Below are 16935 nucleotides of genomic sequence, written 5' to 3' on the forward strand. Positions count from 1 at the left end.
AAGAAAACAGAAGCCTCTGGGGTAGATTGGTCCTGGCTGGGGAGAGAGGTCCTCACCTGATGAGCCCGGAGCAAGGCCGTCCTCCGATACATGTAGTCCTCGGACTTGATCACATACACCATCTTGTAGGAATTCAGCTTGAACCTACACTCCAGCTTATCCAGGCTATCCACATTCTCCATGCTCTTCTTACTGTTTCCTTCCTTCCCTTCCTTTTCCTGCTGTTCTCGACCACGCTGACATTTCCGGATCCGCCGTAGGTTCCTACAAAGCAGAAAGCCCTGAAGGATGACTGCTGGTCCAGACATATTCCCATGACTTCACCAAGAATTTTCCTTATTATATGTCTTCACAGCACTCATAATTTTAGTTATGTACATATAAAAAAAATGTCCAATGGTTTCATTGTAAAAAAAAAAAAAAAAATTTCAACTACAGGGATATAAACAGAATAAAAAACAGAAATCTTCAACCATCTCCTACCCCTCATTCTTCAAAAATTCCACTTGCTTTGGCAGAGGTAACCTCTGTCGGCAGTTTTGATCTGAAACTTTCTAGGTCTCCCTGAATAAACGTATGTTAGCACTCATTATGTTTCTGCTTTTGGAATTTGCTCAAGACAAAGTCGATTCATACCATAATATTATTCTATTATTCTCAACTTTTCACTGATCCTCATGAAGATGATTTTACTTCACTACACATAGATTTGTTTCATTCTCTTTAATGGCTGCGGAGGAATGTGCCTCAATTTAACAATTCCTTAAAAGAAATCAATCAGGTGTCCCTCATCTGAACCACAGAGCACAGAAAGTTATTCTTTTTAATCCTCACCTGAGAATTTTTTTTTTACATTTATCTTCAGACAGAGTGGGAGGGAGGGAGGGAGAGAGAACCATCGATGTGAGAGAGACACATCGATTCATTGCTACCCACACGACCCCAGACGGGGACAAACCGCAACCGAGGCCCGTGCCCTTGGCCACAATTGAACGTGGGACTCCTTGGTCTGCAGGTCAACGCTCTAACCACTGAGCAAACCAGCCAGGGCCAGAAAATTATGTGAATGCCTATCTTTTAATTCTTCCAAAGATGGTACATAACTAATACTATTCTACATACATAGGAAAGGAGGTTAAACATCAATGGATGCTTTGGTTGGTATTTAGAGCTTAATTCTCTCCAACAAAAAGGTTGTTAGCTAGAAGATTATATTATTTCCAATACTTTATTAAAAGTAAAAGCACTGCTTCAGTGAGTATCTCTGTATACATGTATTTCTATAGAACAGCAAGTTCTTTGGGTCCAAGACCGACCCTTGGTAGTCTCAAAACCCTTTATAGGAGGTCTGTAAGATCAAAACTATTTTCATAATAACACAAAAATATTATTTGTCCCATTTAAAAAGATGTTTCCTTTATTGATTGATTTTAGAGAGAGAAAGGAAGAGGGAGAGATAGAAACTGATGGGAGAGAACATTGGCCACCTCCTGCATGTCCCCCACTGGGGATTTGGCCCACAACCTGGGCATGTGCCTTGACCGGTAATTGAACTGGCAACCTCTTGGTGCATGGGTCGACGCTCAACCACTGAGCCATACTGGCCAGGGAGCCTTTTTTTAAATCTTTACTGCGTTAATATTGGCTTCACAGTGCAAAAGTAATGTTGAATAAAAATGCTTGTGGTGGTACCAAACTATTCACATAAATCTTATATTCTTCTCTGGTCACGCACTGGCAATTAAAAAGAAAGATGGCTGGATGCCTTGGCCGGTTTGGCTCAGCAGTTAGAGCATCCGCCTGCAGACCAGAGTCATGGGTTTGATTCTAGTCAAGGGCATGTACCTTGGTTGCAGTTCAATCTCTGACCCTGGTTGGGGTCACGCAGGAGGCAAACACTCAATGTGTTGGTCTCACATCAATGTTTCTCTCTCCTTCCCACTCTATCTGAAAATTAATGGGAAAATACCCTCAGGTGAGGATTTTAAAAAAAAAAAGGATGGCTTACTTAAGAATGTCTTGTTCTTGATGAAAGTAACATTTTAAATTAATTCTCAGCCCCTCAATTGACATCGTTTTAATACACTGTGGGTAAAATGGGAACTACAGATGAAGCACCTTTGTGTGTTGAAGTACAATAGAATTCTTGAAGAACAGCACTTGAGCTATGCTTGAGTTGCAAATGGTCAACAATTTTACCTGAAAGAACAACTGACTCGAAAGCCCAGGATATCTGATATATATTTACTCAAAAATGAACAAGGGAGACTGGAACTTCAAATAAAACAACTGCACACACACACACACACAGACAAGGGAGCCTGGCACTTCAAATAAAACAACTGCATGCACACGCACACACACACTGCACTTCAAATAAAACAACTGCATGAGCGCACGCGAGTGCGTGCGCGCGCGCACACACACACACACACACACTGCAAATAATAAGATTTAAACTTTTCCCGGCTGGTGTGGCTCAGTGGTTTAGCACTGACCCATGCACAAAGAGGTCATCGGTTAGATTCCTGGTCAGGGCACATGCCCAGGCTGTGGGCCAAATCCCCAGTGGAGGGCAGGCAGGAGGCAGCCAATCGATGTTCTCTCTCATTGATGTTTTTCTCTCCCTCAAATCAATAAAGAAAAAAAAAAGATTTAAACTTTCAAGTAAAACTTTGAATTTTGGTAAACTGGTACTTGCCACCATGAGCTGACAGCCTCCCATTATTTAAAGATGTGTTTGATGAGGTCAATGGCAATATTAATAAACGTGATTATTTTGGATATTGTAAAATGAAAATGTGTCAATATTTAATAGGTCTGCATAACTTAGTGAATTATTATTTTCCAAATAACCAACTGCATGAAGTTATAAAATCATGCATGAAGAAGATTCAAATTACAAAATAAACCAATGGTTTGACATAACTGTATGAAAATTGGTACTTTCATTGATGCTGCAACTAACCTTTAAGAAACTACCACTTGAAGAGTTTTGTTGTCATATCAAAGAATATCCACAATTATCTGAAAGGATATGAAAATAATTTTTTCTAACTGCATATTTGAGTAAGGCCAGATTTTCTTCACATATTTCAACCAAACAACATAGTGCAACAGACTGAATATAGAAGTAGATCTAAGAATCCAGCTGTTCTTCTTTTAAGCAAGACATGAAACAGATTTGCAAAAATGTAAAGCAATGCCACTCTTCACTAATTTTTGTTTGGAATAGCTTTTCATTAAAAAATTATTTATGATAACATATAATGGTTTAATATTGTTTTTAAAATAAATTCATAAATCTTTCAAACACTTCTCAGTTTTAATTTCTAATGTGGTAAATATTACTAGATATAATCCATATAAAGAAAAGTTTTTGAAGGTACTCAAAGAGTGAAGAGGTCTCAAAGCCAAAAAGACTGAGAACCTTAGCTATTGAGGCAAATTATTACATACCAAAATTCTAGGGTAAAGGTCCCATATATGAACAGCCCTGAGCCCAGAATAATTGTAATAATTTATATCTTTCCCTACAGAATTTGAAAGTGCCTTCCTTCCCTGCACCATCTACAACACTATCTACAACACGTAATACAAATCTTTTTAAAACTTTGCCAAGCCCAGCCAGCGGATTGAGCAACATCCCAGGGACTAAGAGGTCCCAGCTGGATCTCCACTAGGGGGTATGTAGGGGGCAGCCAATGGATGTTTCTTTCTCTTCCTTTCTCTGTCTCTAAAAAAAAAAAAAATCAATAAAAACATAAAAAAAAAAAAAAAAAACCTTTGCCAACCTGGTGAGAAACACATGATATAAATATGCGAGAGTACGTCTGTTTTGTTGACTCAGGGGCCTACCACAGAGCAGCTGCTTGAGGTCTGCTCAATGAATGAAAGGAAGAAACTGGCAGAGCCCTCCTGCTCACATGCCCATCCATGTTCTGATTGGAACTGAGTCTATAATACTGGGATAACACCTTTACAGAAATGTAAAGTATGAAATTTCAATTCCAAATTTGTGGGAAGGAAGGCTACTCTACTATAGCAAAACCTATTTTCTACTTCTGAAACTCTTCTTCAAACCTCAGATAGAGGGGGTGAGAGTGAATTAAAAAGACTCTGTGAAGAGAGTTAAGATAGTAGGCCTAAGATTGCTATCCTTTGAGAGGCCTGCTAACAAAGTTGTCCCTTGGGATCTTGGATTTCGAGAGAGTTTCCATCATTCCCTAAATGATAAGAGTGGCTAACTATATGTAAACTCTTTGCACAAAATATATGGTTTATGCTGAAAATGTACTTTCTTTATCGAAATCTGGAATTTTAGTACATGCCAGGTAGAGGGTGTCTACATGACTAGCACCCAATAAAAAAACTGTGGCACTGCCCTGGCCGGTTTGGCTCAGCGGTTAGAGCGTCGGCCTGCGGTCCTGAGAGACCCGGGTTCGGTTCCCGCTAAGGGCGCGTACCTCGGTTGCAGTTTGTCCCCGGCCCTGGTCGGTTGTGCGGGTGGCAGCCACTCGATGTGTTCCTTTCGCATCGATGTTTCTCTCTCTCTCTCTGTTCCTCTCTCTCCCTCCCACTCTACCTGAACAAAAAATGGAAAAATGTCCTCGGGTGAGGATAAAAAAAAACAAAAAAAACTGTGGCACTGACAGAGAACCTAATGAGTTTCCCTGACAGACAGCATTCAAACAGACTGTCACAATTTATTGCTGGACTTATTCAGAGTCCTGTATAACACCAATGTAAGAGGATTTGGGAAGCTTTCGCCTGGCTTCCTCTTTGTCACAGTGCCTTTCCATTTGCTGATTTAGCTTTGTGTCCTTTTACACATCCAACGTTGTAAGGGCAGTTAAGTTGTTGCTGATTCTAAAACTCATTTCCCCGATGCTTTTGGTACGAGCTCCAGGTAAGCTTCTGGTTTAAATTTGGTTAGTGTCCTCACAGCAGAAAGAACAGTAAGTGAAAAACAATCTGAAAATGAGTTAACTTTCCATTGCTCAACAAGTATATGCTGCTGATACATGACTTGGTTCACTCACCTTGGGAGAAATACTGGTTTCCGTGCCAGATGCTCACGAAGTTCAAGAGAGGTAGTATCAGAATTCATGTATCGCTCCACATAGTCTGACCAGCGCTAGGATTTATAAACACAAAATAGGGGTGGGGAGAGACCACAAAACCCGACCTCATCCTCCCTCATTAACAAATCCTACGATTAAAATATCTGAAATCCCTAAAATTTCAAGATTAAAAATAAAATCTCTTACCACAATGACATGCTTGCTACTTGGTATTGAAACGCAGCTTAAAGTTTTGTTCGATCAGTGATTTTCAAACATTTTTCATTCATGGCACACATAAATTAATTACTACAGTTCGGCGGCACATGCCCTGGCAAGGCGGCTCAGTTGGTTGGAACATTTTCCCTGTACACCAAAAGGCTGCAGGTTCGATTCCTGGTCAGGGCACACATCTAGGTTGCAGGTTCACTCCCCAGTTGGGCTCAAATGGAAGGCAACTGACTGACGTTTCTCTCTCATCACCTTCACACCCAACTTCCTCTCTCTCTCTAAAAAAAAATCAATAAAAACATAATCCTGCACCGGCCATTTTGGTTCAGTGGTTAGAGCGTTGGCCTGCGGACTAGAGAGTCTCCAGCCAAGGTCAGTGTTGTGCGGAAGGCAACCAATCAATGTGTTTCTCTCACATAGATGTTTTTCTTTCTCTTTCTCTCCCCGCTTCTTCCCTCCCACTCTATCTGAAAGATCAATGGAAAAATACCATCGGATAAGGATTAAAATAAACAAACATCCTCGAGTGAGGATTTAAATAAATGATTCTGTGGCACACCATAAAATGTATTTTTTGTGATCTGACAAAAAAAAAACTAGGTATAATTTTGACTCATTCATACCAGACGGCTATTATGTTGCCTGTTGTCATTTTTTTATTTGACAATCTAAGGAAAAAGAAGTCAATGCCCCTGACTGAACAGGTATTGCATATTTTAAAAATTATTGCAGCACACTGGTTAAAAATCTGCGTTAAGATAGCAAAACCCATAGTTTCTCTGAGATACTTAAAAGTTACCAGAAGTTATAAATGTGTAGAAGATGGCTTACTCACAAGTTTTATTTCCTCACAGAGCATTTTTGTTGAAGAATAAAATATTAGTGGCAAATGTTTGAAAATCAGTTATCTGTCACATTAAAATCTGAACTTCTGGCATCTCTTTAAAAATTTAATGATTTGGCAGCCATGAGCCAATATTCCCACAAAACTAGTCTCCTTTCCACATCCTCCCAACATTATACATGTGTTTTGCATCTCTCCTCAATATTTCCAATTGGACCCAGCTATGATAACCAACTTACTCCGTCTACTCTGTGGGGTTGAGAATTTCTGGCTTCACCTAATCCAATAAAAAGTAAATATGACACACAAAAATCAAGATGAAACTGGAAAGATGGCACTTCATTTGTTATTTTTTACACTTTAGGAGAAAAACAGGAAAGGTATCAACCATGAGGTTTCCTCAGAGGATATGGCTTTCCTGAGAGCTAGATGAGACTGTCATCAACCCCAAATAGCCATCACTAGATAGCCAGCCCTTCTCTTCAGCTGAAGACACGGCTGGCATGATCTGTAATTTAAGCATCAGACCCTGACCCTAAGTAGGACTATGGCTGTCATGGCCTTCTAGGAGACAATCAATGGGCAATCTTTCAGGACATAAGAGCTCCCTCAGAACAGCTTCTGCAATATACTTGTCATACCTCTGCTTCTACAGGGTCATCCGAATTCTCCTCTTCTGTGTCCAAAAGCTCAATGGTCAGCTGAACCTGGCCTTGGCTCTGAATGAACATAAGCTGCAAATAAGAAACCTGAGTGTAAACAAAAAACCATCTCCAAAGCTGTAATCTAGATTCTCAGGGGTTGGGAGGTGGGGAGACAATAGAGTCATATAATGGAAGAGATGAGGAAAATAAAAGCTTAGGAAGCAGGTGATTAAAAAGGCAAAAGTTTAATCTCGCTACCACCAAAATGAAATGTTGCCCTGGCCAGTTTGGCTCAGCGGTTAGAGTGTCGGCCTGTGGTCCGGAGAGACCCAGGTTCGGTTCCCGCTAAGGGCACGTACTTCGGTTGCAGTTTGTCCCCGGCCCTGGTTGGTCGTGCGGGTGGCAGCCACTCGATGTGTCCCTTCACGTCGATGTTTCTCACTCTCTCTCCCTTCCTCTCTCTCCCTCCCACTCTATCTGTACAAAAAATGGAAAAATATCCTCGGGTGAGGATTAAAAAAAAAAAAAAAAAATGTTAACGCAAAAAGCACCATTTTATATTTCATACTTCTTGAATTAGCTAGAATAATCAACGTCCATAAGAGTGCTTTAAAGCCAGAATAATAAAATGTCAAAGCCATTTCACTTGATAACCCCATCTCTAGGACTTAATACAAAGATGTAAACACGTCTACAACATTTTAAAAAAAGGAAAATGAAAGAAGAAAAGGAACATTCTTATACCAAAGTTAAGATAAAAACATGAACACAACCAAGAGCAGCAACCACATTTCTATCACAATCACGATTATTGGAGGTGTCACACATGCCATGTGGTAAGGAACACAAAATATTGACATTAAGAAGTGATCTGAGACCTGACCGGTTTGGCTCAGTGGTTGGAGCATCGGCCTGTGGACTAGAATCCTGGGTTCAATTCCCGCTAGGGGAACATACCAAAAAAACAAACAAAAAAAGTGATCTGAGTCCTGGCTGGTTTGGCTCAGCAGTAGAGAACATCGGCCCACAGACAAACGAGTCTTGGGATTAATTACAGCTAAGGGCATGTACTTCAGTTGCAGTTCATCCTCGTCCCTGGTAAGGGTCATGAGGGAAGGGAGGCAACCAGTCGACTTGTCCCTCTCACGTCAATGTTTCTCTCTCTCCCCCTTTCTCTCCCTCTCTCTCCTTCCCACTCTATCTGAAGATAAATAGAAAAATATCCTCGTGTGAGGATTAAAAAAAGCCCTGGCTGGTTTGGATCAGCAGTTAGAGCGCTGGCCTGCGGTCCAGAGACGCGGGTTCAGTTCCCGCTAACGGCGCATACCTCGGTTGCAGTTTGTCCCCGGCCCTGGTTGATCGTGCAGGTGGCAGCCGCTCGATGTGTCCCTTTCATGTCGATGTTTCTCTCTCTCTTTTCCTCTCTCTCCCTCCCACTCTATCTGAACAAAAAATGGAAAAGTGTCCTCGGGTGAGGATAAAAAAAAAATGTCCTTGGGTGAGGATTAAAATAAAAAAGAAGTGATCTGCTGTACTGATATTAGTCATATTGGAAGTTCTTCAAACTCTCAGTTCTGCTAATATTATTTGTGCATTTTTTAAAAATTCATATTTAAAAGCAATACACTGAAAGAGCAAAAACAAGTCATGTTTTTCACAAAAGAATTATCAAATGGTGATGGCACATGGATCTCCCCTTTCAGAACCCTAGGATTCTCACCACCTTTAACCTAGAAAAAAACCCCTAAAATTCAGAGAGTTCTAATTTCTCAAGCACACAGTCAGTAAGTAAGCAGGACCAGAAGCCAGTTATGGTTCCCGGTGTTGTTCTGGAGCAGATATAAAAATTTCTATCTGCTAGTAAAATTTAAAACATGACAAGAACATAATATACAACAAATACAAACATAGTTACTTTCAAAATAGATGTGAAAAAACCTGCTCATTGGAGTATGTTAAACCCCCTGCCCCTAGGACGACCCAGATTATCTAGATTAGTCCTATTGCTCTAAGGAAATTACCCTTCAAAGTGATATTGAGTAGACAGTCTACTCTCTACATGTTTAAAAGTTACCTCAATGTCACTCCAACAGGCTCCTCCACCTGTATCCTGTCTTGCTAGGCTCTTCACCATGTGTTCACCCAGCTCTCTCACCTCTGTAATCACTCTCCAAGTCTTAACTACCTTCATTATTAGACTGCCCACAAACATTACCCAAATTTGGTTAACTGCCTCCAGCACTAAATACACCTCCTGTTCCTCCTTATGCAGTGCTACCAAACTGACCTTCCTGAAAATAAATCCAGTAGGATATTTAGTCCTTAATAATGCCTCACTGCTCACCAACCATGAGAAAATCCAAACCATTTACTTAGTATGGCTCTAAAGATCTTCTAACATTTGGACCCCCTGTCTACATGCTTCCTCCACCAATATCCTTCCTATACTTCATTTAGTCAACACACAGTCATTGAATGTCTACTACTTAGCAGGCAGGGTGTATGGTAAATGGTAACATGGGTCCCCTCCTATGATCCAACCCCCCCACCCCCACCCCAACACACACACCCTGTGGGAAATATAGTGAAGGCTATAGTAATATAGGAAGCAGACTGTGAGACCCTGGGAACCTGGCCAGCAACTTGTCTAAGAAAGGTCAAAGAGAACCTGCTTTTAGATATGAGCCTGGATTGTAAACAGCTAGAGTTTTGATCTCATAAACTTGCACACGTGCCCGCCCCAGTATGCCCTGTTTCTCTCCTTTCTGTACTCTATAAAACTTGTTGGGAAAGTCTGGGTGGCAGCAAAACAATAGCACCAACCAGACACCTCGGAGAGTTGGGACTTAGCAGGACGATTTCACCGATGGCAGTCCGATACAGCAGTAAACTTCATGGGTCAGCTACCAATGGTGCACACCTATGTCCTAATAAACCCTTATCTTTCACAGCCAGTCATTTCTTTGGAATCCAAAAACAATATGCTGAGATTTTTATGGGATCCTCAGTACTTTGCCTAACACAAGGACGTGCTCAGAAGAGAACATGGCTTCTTGTTTGGAGAAGATAAATTTAGTAAATAGGAATATAAACAGCTATATTTACATTACAACTAACTACAAAAGTACTATTTTAGAGACATTAGCAATATGCTGTGAGAATAAAAACTTCCTCCTCTTCAGTGAGCTGAGAAACATTTCACTTCACTAAAGTAACCTTCAGCTGGGCACCAAAGGATATAGAAGATGAATACATTTCCAAGAAATTATGACAGAGACAACTGTATTTTGACAAGTACATAAAAAGAACTATACCTGCCCTGGCCAGTTTGGCTTAGCAGTTAGAGCATCAGCCCATGGACTGAAGGGTCGCGGGTTTGATTCCAAACGAAGGGCAGGTTCAATCCCAGGCTCTGGTCTAGGTCGTGTGGGAGGCAACTAATTGATGTGTCTCTCTCACATCGATGTCTCTCTCTCTCCCTCTCACTCTTATCAAAAATCAATGGAAAAATATCCTTGAGTAAGGATTAACAACAATAACAAAAAACAAACAAAAAAGAACTATACCCTTCTCCCCCACAACAAAAAAAGGTAAAAGATACAAATAATACACAGAAAAAGAAAGAAAAGGACAACAGTAGGAAATAGGGATATGTAAATTTAAATAATATAATTTTCTAATCATCTAACTAGCAAAAATAAAGAAGTTTGACAAACCAAGTGACTGAGGAAATCAATGCTCTTATGTAAGTGTACACAGGGTATATAGCCTAACATTTTGGAATGAAATGGCAATATACATTAAAATTAAAAATTTAACCCCATAGAATTATTATGAGAAGCAAATAATTACTCAATTAATATAAGGTGTTATAATCATAATAATTTTTAGTTTTTAATTGAAAATATGGCCTGGCTGGTGTTGCTCAGTGGATAGAGCATCGTTCCATAAACTGAGAGGTCCTGGGTTCAATTCCTGGTCAGGGGACATGCCTGGGTTGCAAGCTCGATGCCCAATAGGGGGCACGCAGGAGGTAGCCAATGTTTCTCTCACATGGACGTTTCTATCTCTCCCTTCTTCCCTCTCTCTCTAAAACAAAAAAACAAAATTTTTTAAAAATATGCATCCTCTTTGATCAAATAATTTCACTTGTTTGTCTCTATCCTAGACAAACAGTAACACATGCACACAAGGACACAAGTACAAGAAAATGCTGTTCAATGTAGCACTTTCTGAGATAGTAAAAAAAATGAAATAAAATAATAATTTAAATGCTCACCCATAAGAGAATACTTTAATTTTTTTTCTTTTTTTTCTTAATCAATTTTTGTTACAGATGTTTCTCCTTTTACGGTACGTTCATACCCTGGCCGATTTGGCTCAGCGGTTAGAGCGTCGGCCTGTGGTCCAGAGAGACCCGGGTTCGGTTCCCGCTAAGGGTACCTCGGTTGAAGTTTGTCCCCGACCATGGTTGGTTGTGCAGGTGGCGGCCACTCGATGTGTTCCTTTCATGTCGATGTTTCTCTCTCTCTCTCTCTCTCTCTCTCTCTCTCTCTCTCTCTCCCCCTCTCCCTCCCTCCCTCCCTCCCTCCCACTCTATCTGAACAAAAAATGAAAAAATGTCCTCGGGTGAGGATAAAAAAATATATATATATAGTACGTTCATATTATTAAGTATAACACAGTAGTTGAAGAAACTGAGCTGAATCTATATAAACCAAAATAAAGCAAATATAAGACATATTAAGTGAAAAAAGAATGTAGAATATGCACGGTCCAATATTTATTTCTACATATACATATACATGTATGTAAATGAACAAAAAAGGGTCTGAAGGGACATACAGAGCCCTAAAAATGTCTTTTTTTTTAAAACCAGTGTAGAATGTACATAGTAAAAATATAGGACAAGGAAGCTGCTGGGGGGGGGTATGTGGCAGGGGATTTGATGGGCTGCTTACGCTTAGCTTAGTGCTAACACATTAAATTTTATTCTCTATGTAAACATCTTAAAGAAGAAAATCACTGTGGTGACACAATTTTCCTAGTTACAAAGATTTTGTTCCTACTACTCCCCTGACAACTATTTGTTTATTTTACTTAATATTTTTTCTTTACTGATTTTAGAGAGAGGGAGGGAGAGGGAGAGATAGAAACATTGATGAGAGACAGTATCATCTGGCCGCCTCCTGCATGCCCCCCACTGGGGATCAGGCCCACAACCCAGGCATATGCCCTGACCAGGAATTGAACCTGAGACCTCTTGGTGCATGGGTCAACACTCAACCACTGAACCACCCAGGCTGGGCGCCCTGACTACTTTTATCTACAGGGTGAATCTGTCCACTACTTCATAGGCCCTGGCCACAATTTAATATAATACCCTGTTTAACTCATTACGGGTGGGGATGTTAATTCTATTTCACCATTGAAATTAACACACAATAAGCTCATAAATATTTATAAATTTAAAACCCTGGAAAGTTTAGGAAATCTCTTCTGTAGTGGGAAAGTCCTCCGGTATTAGAACATTCAGGTCTGAGGACTGAACTAAAAAAGCTTGTTTCCCATTCTTTGATTCTAAATTAAGCAAACATTACAGGTGATGACTTAGAAATGAAAACAGCTGAAAGTAGAAGCAGACAACAAAGTGAAAGATTTGGGGTCAGATTATTAAAGTACAGTACATGGAACATACCCAACTAGGTCAAACTGTTACTTAGCTTTTTCTGTGTTTGGCCAACCACAAACCTTTTTACATACCATGTGACCCTGCCCTTGTATAAATACATAAAGGCTTTGCTCAACTACACACATTTATTACATAGCTGCAATCACAGTACACATACTTTTGTATTCTTTTATTTGCTTCAATATTTCTATAATTTATAACTAACTGTTAAGGGCTGCAAAATATGCCATCCCAGTATTCACACAATAGGTTGCCATTAACCACTCCCATAGTGAATCAGGCATTTCCAGTGATAAGCTTTTCAAATTAGCTATTGCAATATTGGAAAACTAGAAACAACCCAGATGTCAAACAAGACAATCATGAAATATCAAATAGTCACAAGTAGATGTTGAAGACTCAGATGATGCTAATTGAACAAAATACCTTACAGAACACTTTCCCTATTATAATCTCTTTCAAAATATATTTAAGCAGCCCTGGTCAGTGTGGTCAGTGGTTAGAGCGCTAGCCTGCACACAGAAGGGTTGCAGGTTGGACCCCTGGCCCCGGTCAGGTATGTGTGTGGGGTAACCAACTGATATGTCTCTCTCACACTAATGTTTCTCTCTCTCTCTCTGCCTCCCTCCTTCCTTTCTACTCTCTCTAAAAAAATCAATGAAAAAAATATTCTCTGTGAGCATTCACAAAAAAAAAAATGAACAACAACTATATATGCATAGAAAAGTCTAGAAATGTCATCAATAATTATTCCTGGGAAGAACACTAGGCAATTTTTCTTTTCACTGCATTTCTTATCTTTTCTACTATGATCAAGGATTACATTTTTAAACATTTTAAAACAATATACTTACAAAGCACTATCATATGAAAAAACGTTCAAGCCCTGGCCGGTTTAGCTGAAAGGTTAGAGCACTGGCCTGTGTACACATGCCTGAGTTGTAGGTTCGATCCCTGGCCCCAATCAGGGTCACGGGGTAGGCAACCAACTGATGTGTCTCTCTCACACTGATGTTTCTCTCTCTACCATTCCCCTCCCCTTCCAATCTATCTTAAAAAAAAAAAAAAGGAAAAATATCCTTGGGTGAGGATTAACAACAAAAAGTTCAAAAAACAAAAGCAGAATACAAAATTGTAAAAATCATATAAAACCAAGAATTTTTTTTTAAGGCAAGAAAAGTTAAGAGACTGTCCTTGGAAGACTTTACTTCCACTTTTCCATGTTTTTATATTTTCTCCACTGAGCCCACAGGAACTCTAAGGAGGTTCCGGGAGTGAAATCACTGGGTCAAAGCACCCTAGTCTTTGACTTCTGGTAGAGCCATTCCCAACAACTTCCACAGTCACCAGCACAGTTACATGAGTAACTCTCACCTTAAAGCAATTCTCATCTGACATGAGCTGCTCGGCCTTCCGCTGATATGCTGACTCCAAGAGACTCCTTGAAGTCTGAGTGTTCAGCTGGCCTCCAGTGGCCCCATTATTGTTTTCTGCGAGGTAAAGGTCAGTCACCTGTACACAGATCTCATCACTCACGATGTGCTGCAGCTGGAATTAAGCAAAGGCAAGTCGACAATGAACCAAGAAAACACTTCTCCCTGTCAGACACTCACTATTCCTGTGATGGTTCCAGGCACTCAGCTCAAAGAGAGGTTTTTTGGGATTGGCAATTTAAAAAAATTAGTCACACAAAACCACTATTTTTTTTTCTTGGCGAATAAGCCAAAATCTTCAACCATATTACTGGTCCATAAGTAAAACTTTCATATCTATTTAAAAGCAAAACTACAGGCAAAGGTTATTAATATGCTACTTATTTAAAGTTCTAGGGAACTTAAAAAAATCTTTTTACATGAAAGAAAATTCCCATGGTTTTATTTTTATGGCACTTCTTTACCATTTATAATTTGCTTTCATATATATTCTCACTTGATCCACACAACTACCCTGGGAAGAGGCTGGAGATGGGTGTTCTGTTATATAAGACAAATTTACATGTTAGATAAGAAAACTCACTGTGTGCCAAGATAAGGAGAAAGGCCTTAGAGCATCACAAAAGCAAGATCCATGTCTATACCCCAGCCCTAGTTCAAAGTCTGAAACTCATTGGATGTTTAAGAAACTGTTGCTGAATTAACTACCAGGGGCACTCAGCTGAAGGAGCAGTTAGGAAGAATATTCAAGTTTCCTGACCTGTAGGGCTAATATTCTTTCTAACACACCCCTGTTTTTTTTTGTTTTTTTTTACATCTGATAGAAAGTATAGTACTTAAATTGTACATAATGTTAATTAACTCATTTCAACACAGGTCCATCACAACTGACTACTGGTGACTTTTGTGAGTATATTATTAAATTATCTGATGACTAGAAAGTTGAATCCTGCAGTTTCCATTACCACGGATCATGACAACACTTCTATTGTGAAACAAAAATTCTTTCAAATAAAACTACCCATTATAATGCCAGAGAAGCCCTGGCCAGTGTGGCTCAGTTGGTTGATCACTGTCCCATGCACTAAAGAATCTTGGGTTTGATTCCCAGTCGGATCGGTTCAGGAAGTAACCAATCAACATTTCTCTTTCTCTTCACCTTCCTCTCTCTTTAAATCAATAAAAAAATAGTCTCAGGTGAGTATTAAAAAAGACAGAAAGTAAAAAAAAAAGCAGACACACACAGAAAGCAAAGAGTTAAACTACAATATCAATATGTATATTTTAAAATTCTCATAACCACTACACCATTCTATTTTTTAGAAATATACAGTCTTTTTGAAGTGCTAGTAACTATAACTACTACTTATTTTTGATATTTGAAAAAGTCTTCAATGACAAGTATGTATATTAGTAGATAAATGGACACTGCAAGGTCAGAGGTTAAGTGATTTGATGGTGGTAGAAAAACCCACAACTGGAGATGATTAAATAAATCACAATTAGTACAGACAATGGATTCTAATGGGCCACTAAAATAATGCTTCTGACAACTTGATAGCATAAAGAAAAGCTTATGATAGCATTTCAGAGAGAGAAAAAGCAGTGTAAAAGTATATCCAAGCCCTGGCCAGTTTGGCTCAGCGGTTAGAGCATCGGCCTGTGGTCCAGAGAGAAAGTATATCCGAAGAATGGTCTCTACCATGTAGACACTTGTGGTTAAAGTAAACCAGGCCACTAACTCCCCACCTATACTCTGTTCTGGGATATCTAGCCCCTTCTAGAATCTTTGGAAAGGGTAGCACTATAATCCAGGGACAACTAGGCAACTCCACACCCAAGCTAGGCTGATCAGATTCTCACTCTTGCTAATCTGCAATGAAACAATGAGTATGCTTTGTAGTCAGAGGAGCATCTGGATAGAAATATCAAGTAATATTTTGGGGTAAGAGGCAACTGCCATGGAAAACCAAAGCCTGGAGGGAGGCAGGGGATTCCAATGTTCATTTGCAGACAGAAGCATAAGAATGAAGCAGATGTCAAGAAAGAAGGCATGCAGGCAAGGAGAAAAAGTGTTCCAGTCCAATCCCCATGTGACCTGGGCGCATATATTAGGTTCTGTACTAGCTGCCTATTGAATTCTTAAAACAAATCCCTCTTAAACTAGCCTGGAAATGTTAAGATAAGTGTATGGACTGACCTTGAAATATATGTATTATCTCCAGTCAGCAATGAACTCTGGGAGAACACCAAGTGAGATAAGGTGAATGAGAGAAAATATGCCTCTAATTGAGGGGTTAAGATGAGAACTATGAACATATGTTTTAAAAATATTAAATTTGGGTTTCTGGATAAAACCTGTTCCCATAAAAAAGGACTAAACATTATGTATTATTGACTAAAAGTCATTACCTAGTGCTTCTAATAAATAGACTAGTTATATCTATTGTTTAAAAAAACCAACTTCGGCTTATAAAAAGTTAGTTTTATTGAACTTATGAAGTTGTTGTGCTGGCAGTATAAAAGACATTACTCCTAGGTGTAGCAGCAACAAACTTGTAAGCAGAAAAATAAGCACACAGCAATTTTTAGGGGCTAACAGGAATTAGTCTCTCAAAAGTTATGATCACAGCTAATTGTATCCATACAATGATTTCTGCCAGTCACTATACAGACCCCTGAAGGAAAGGCCTAACAACTTATTCAACTTTCAGGAAAAAAAACTATGTGCTTGACAATTTTGTAAAGATGTCAAAATTCAGAAGCATCTTCACTGACTCTGAGAAGCTGATATGAGAAAGATGCAGAGCTATTCATCCTTTCAAATTCAAGGCAAAAAAGAATGGGTAGTACTCTATAAAAGATTCTATACATTACCCCCAAGAAGACACTTGAACAACAAACTTTTCTTTCCATAGTGGCAGTGTAGACTCTAGAATTAGAATTTTCTTCTTATAAGTTTTCACTTTAAAGAAAGTGGTGCACTTGCTCAGCCAGTGTGACTCAGTGGTTGAGCACTGACCCATGG

The 16935-nt window shown here is 39.5% G+C and overlaps 1 protein-coding gene across 7 annotated transcripts in view; it reads right to left on the reverse strand.

Moving 5' to 3' along the window:
• The window catches only part of SIN3A (SIN3 transcription regulator family member A), a 71755-nt gene that overhangs the window by 3369 nt on the left and 51451 nt on the right, over positions 1-16935 (reverse strand). For 5 of the 7 annotated variants that reach the window (XM_036269495.1, XM_036269487.1, XM_036269510.1 and 2 more), the window contains 4 exons: positions 13849-14022; positions 6780-6872; positions 5043-5137; positions 57-264 (listed from right to left, as the gene is read on the reverse strand). In XM_036269495.1, the coding sequence (XP_036125388.1) occupies positions 57-264; positions 5043-5137; positions 6780-6872; positions 13849-14022 (570 nt within the window). Of the gene's footprint in view, positions 1-56; positions 265-2968; positions 3028-5042; positions 5138-6779; positions 6873-13848; positions 14023-16935 lie in introns of those variants that run through there. The other 2 variants (XR_004960394.1, XM_036269530.1) reach the window with 2 other exon arrangements.

The sequence above is a fragment of the Molossus molossus genome, unplaced genomic scaffold (genome assembly GCF_014108415.1).
Source record: "Molossus molossus isolate mMolMol1 unplaced genomic scaffold, mMolMol1.p scaffold_m16_p_1, whole genome shotgun sequence".
Classification (NCBI taxonomy): domain Eukaryota; kingdom Metazoa; phylum Chordata; class Mammalia; order Chiroptera; family Molossidae; genus Molossus; species Molossus molossus.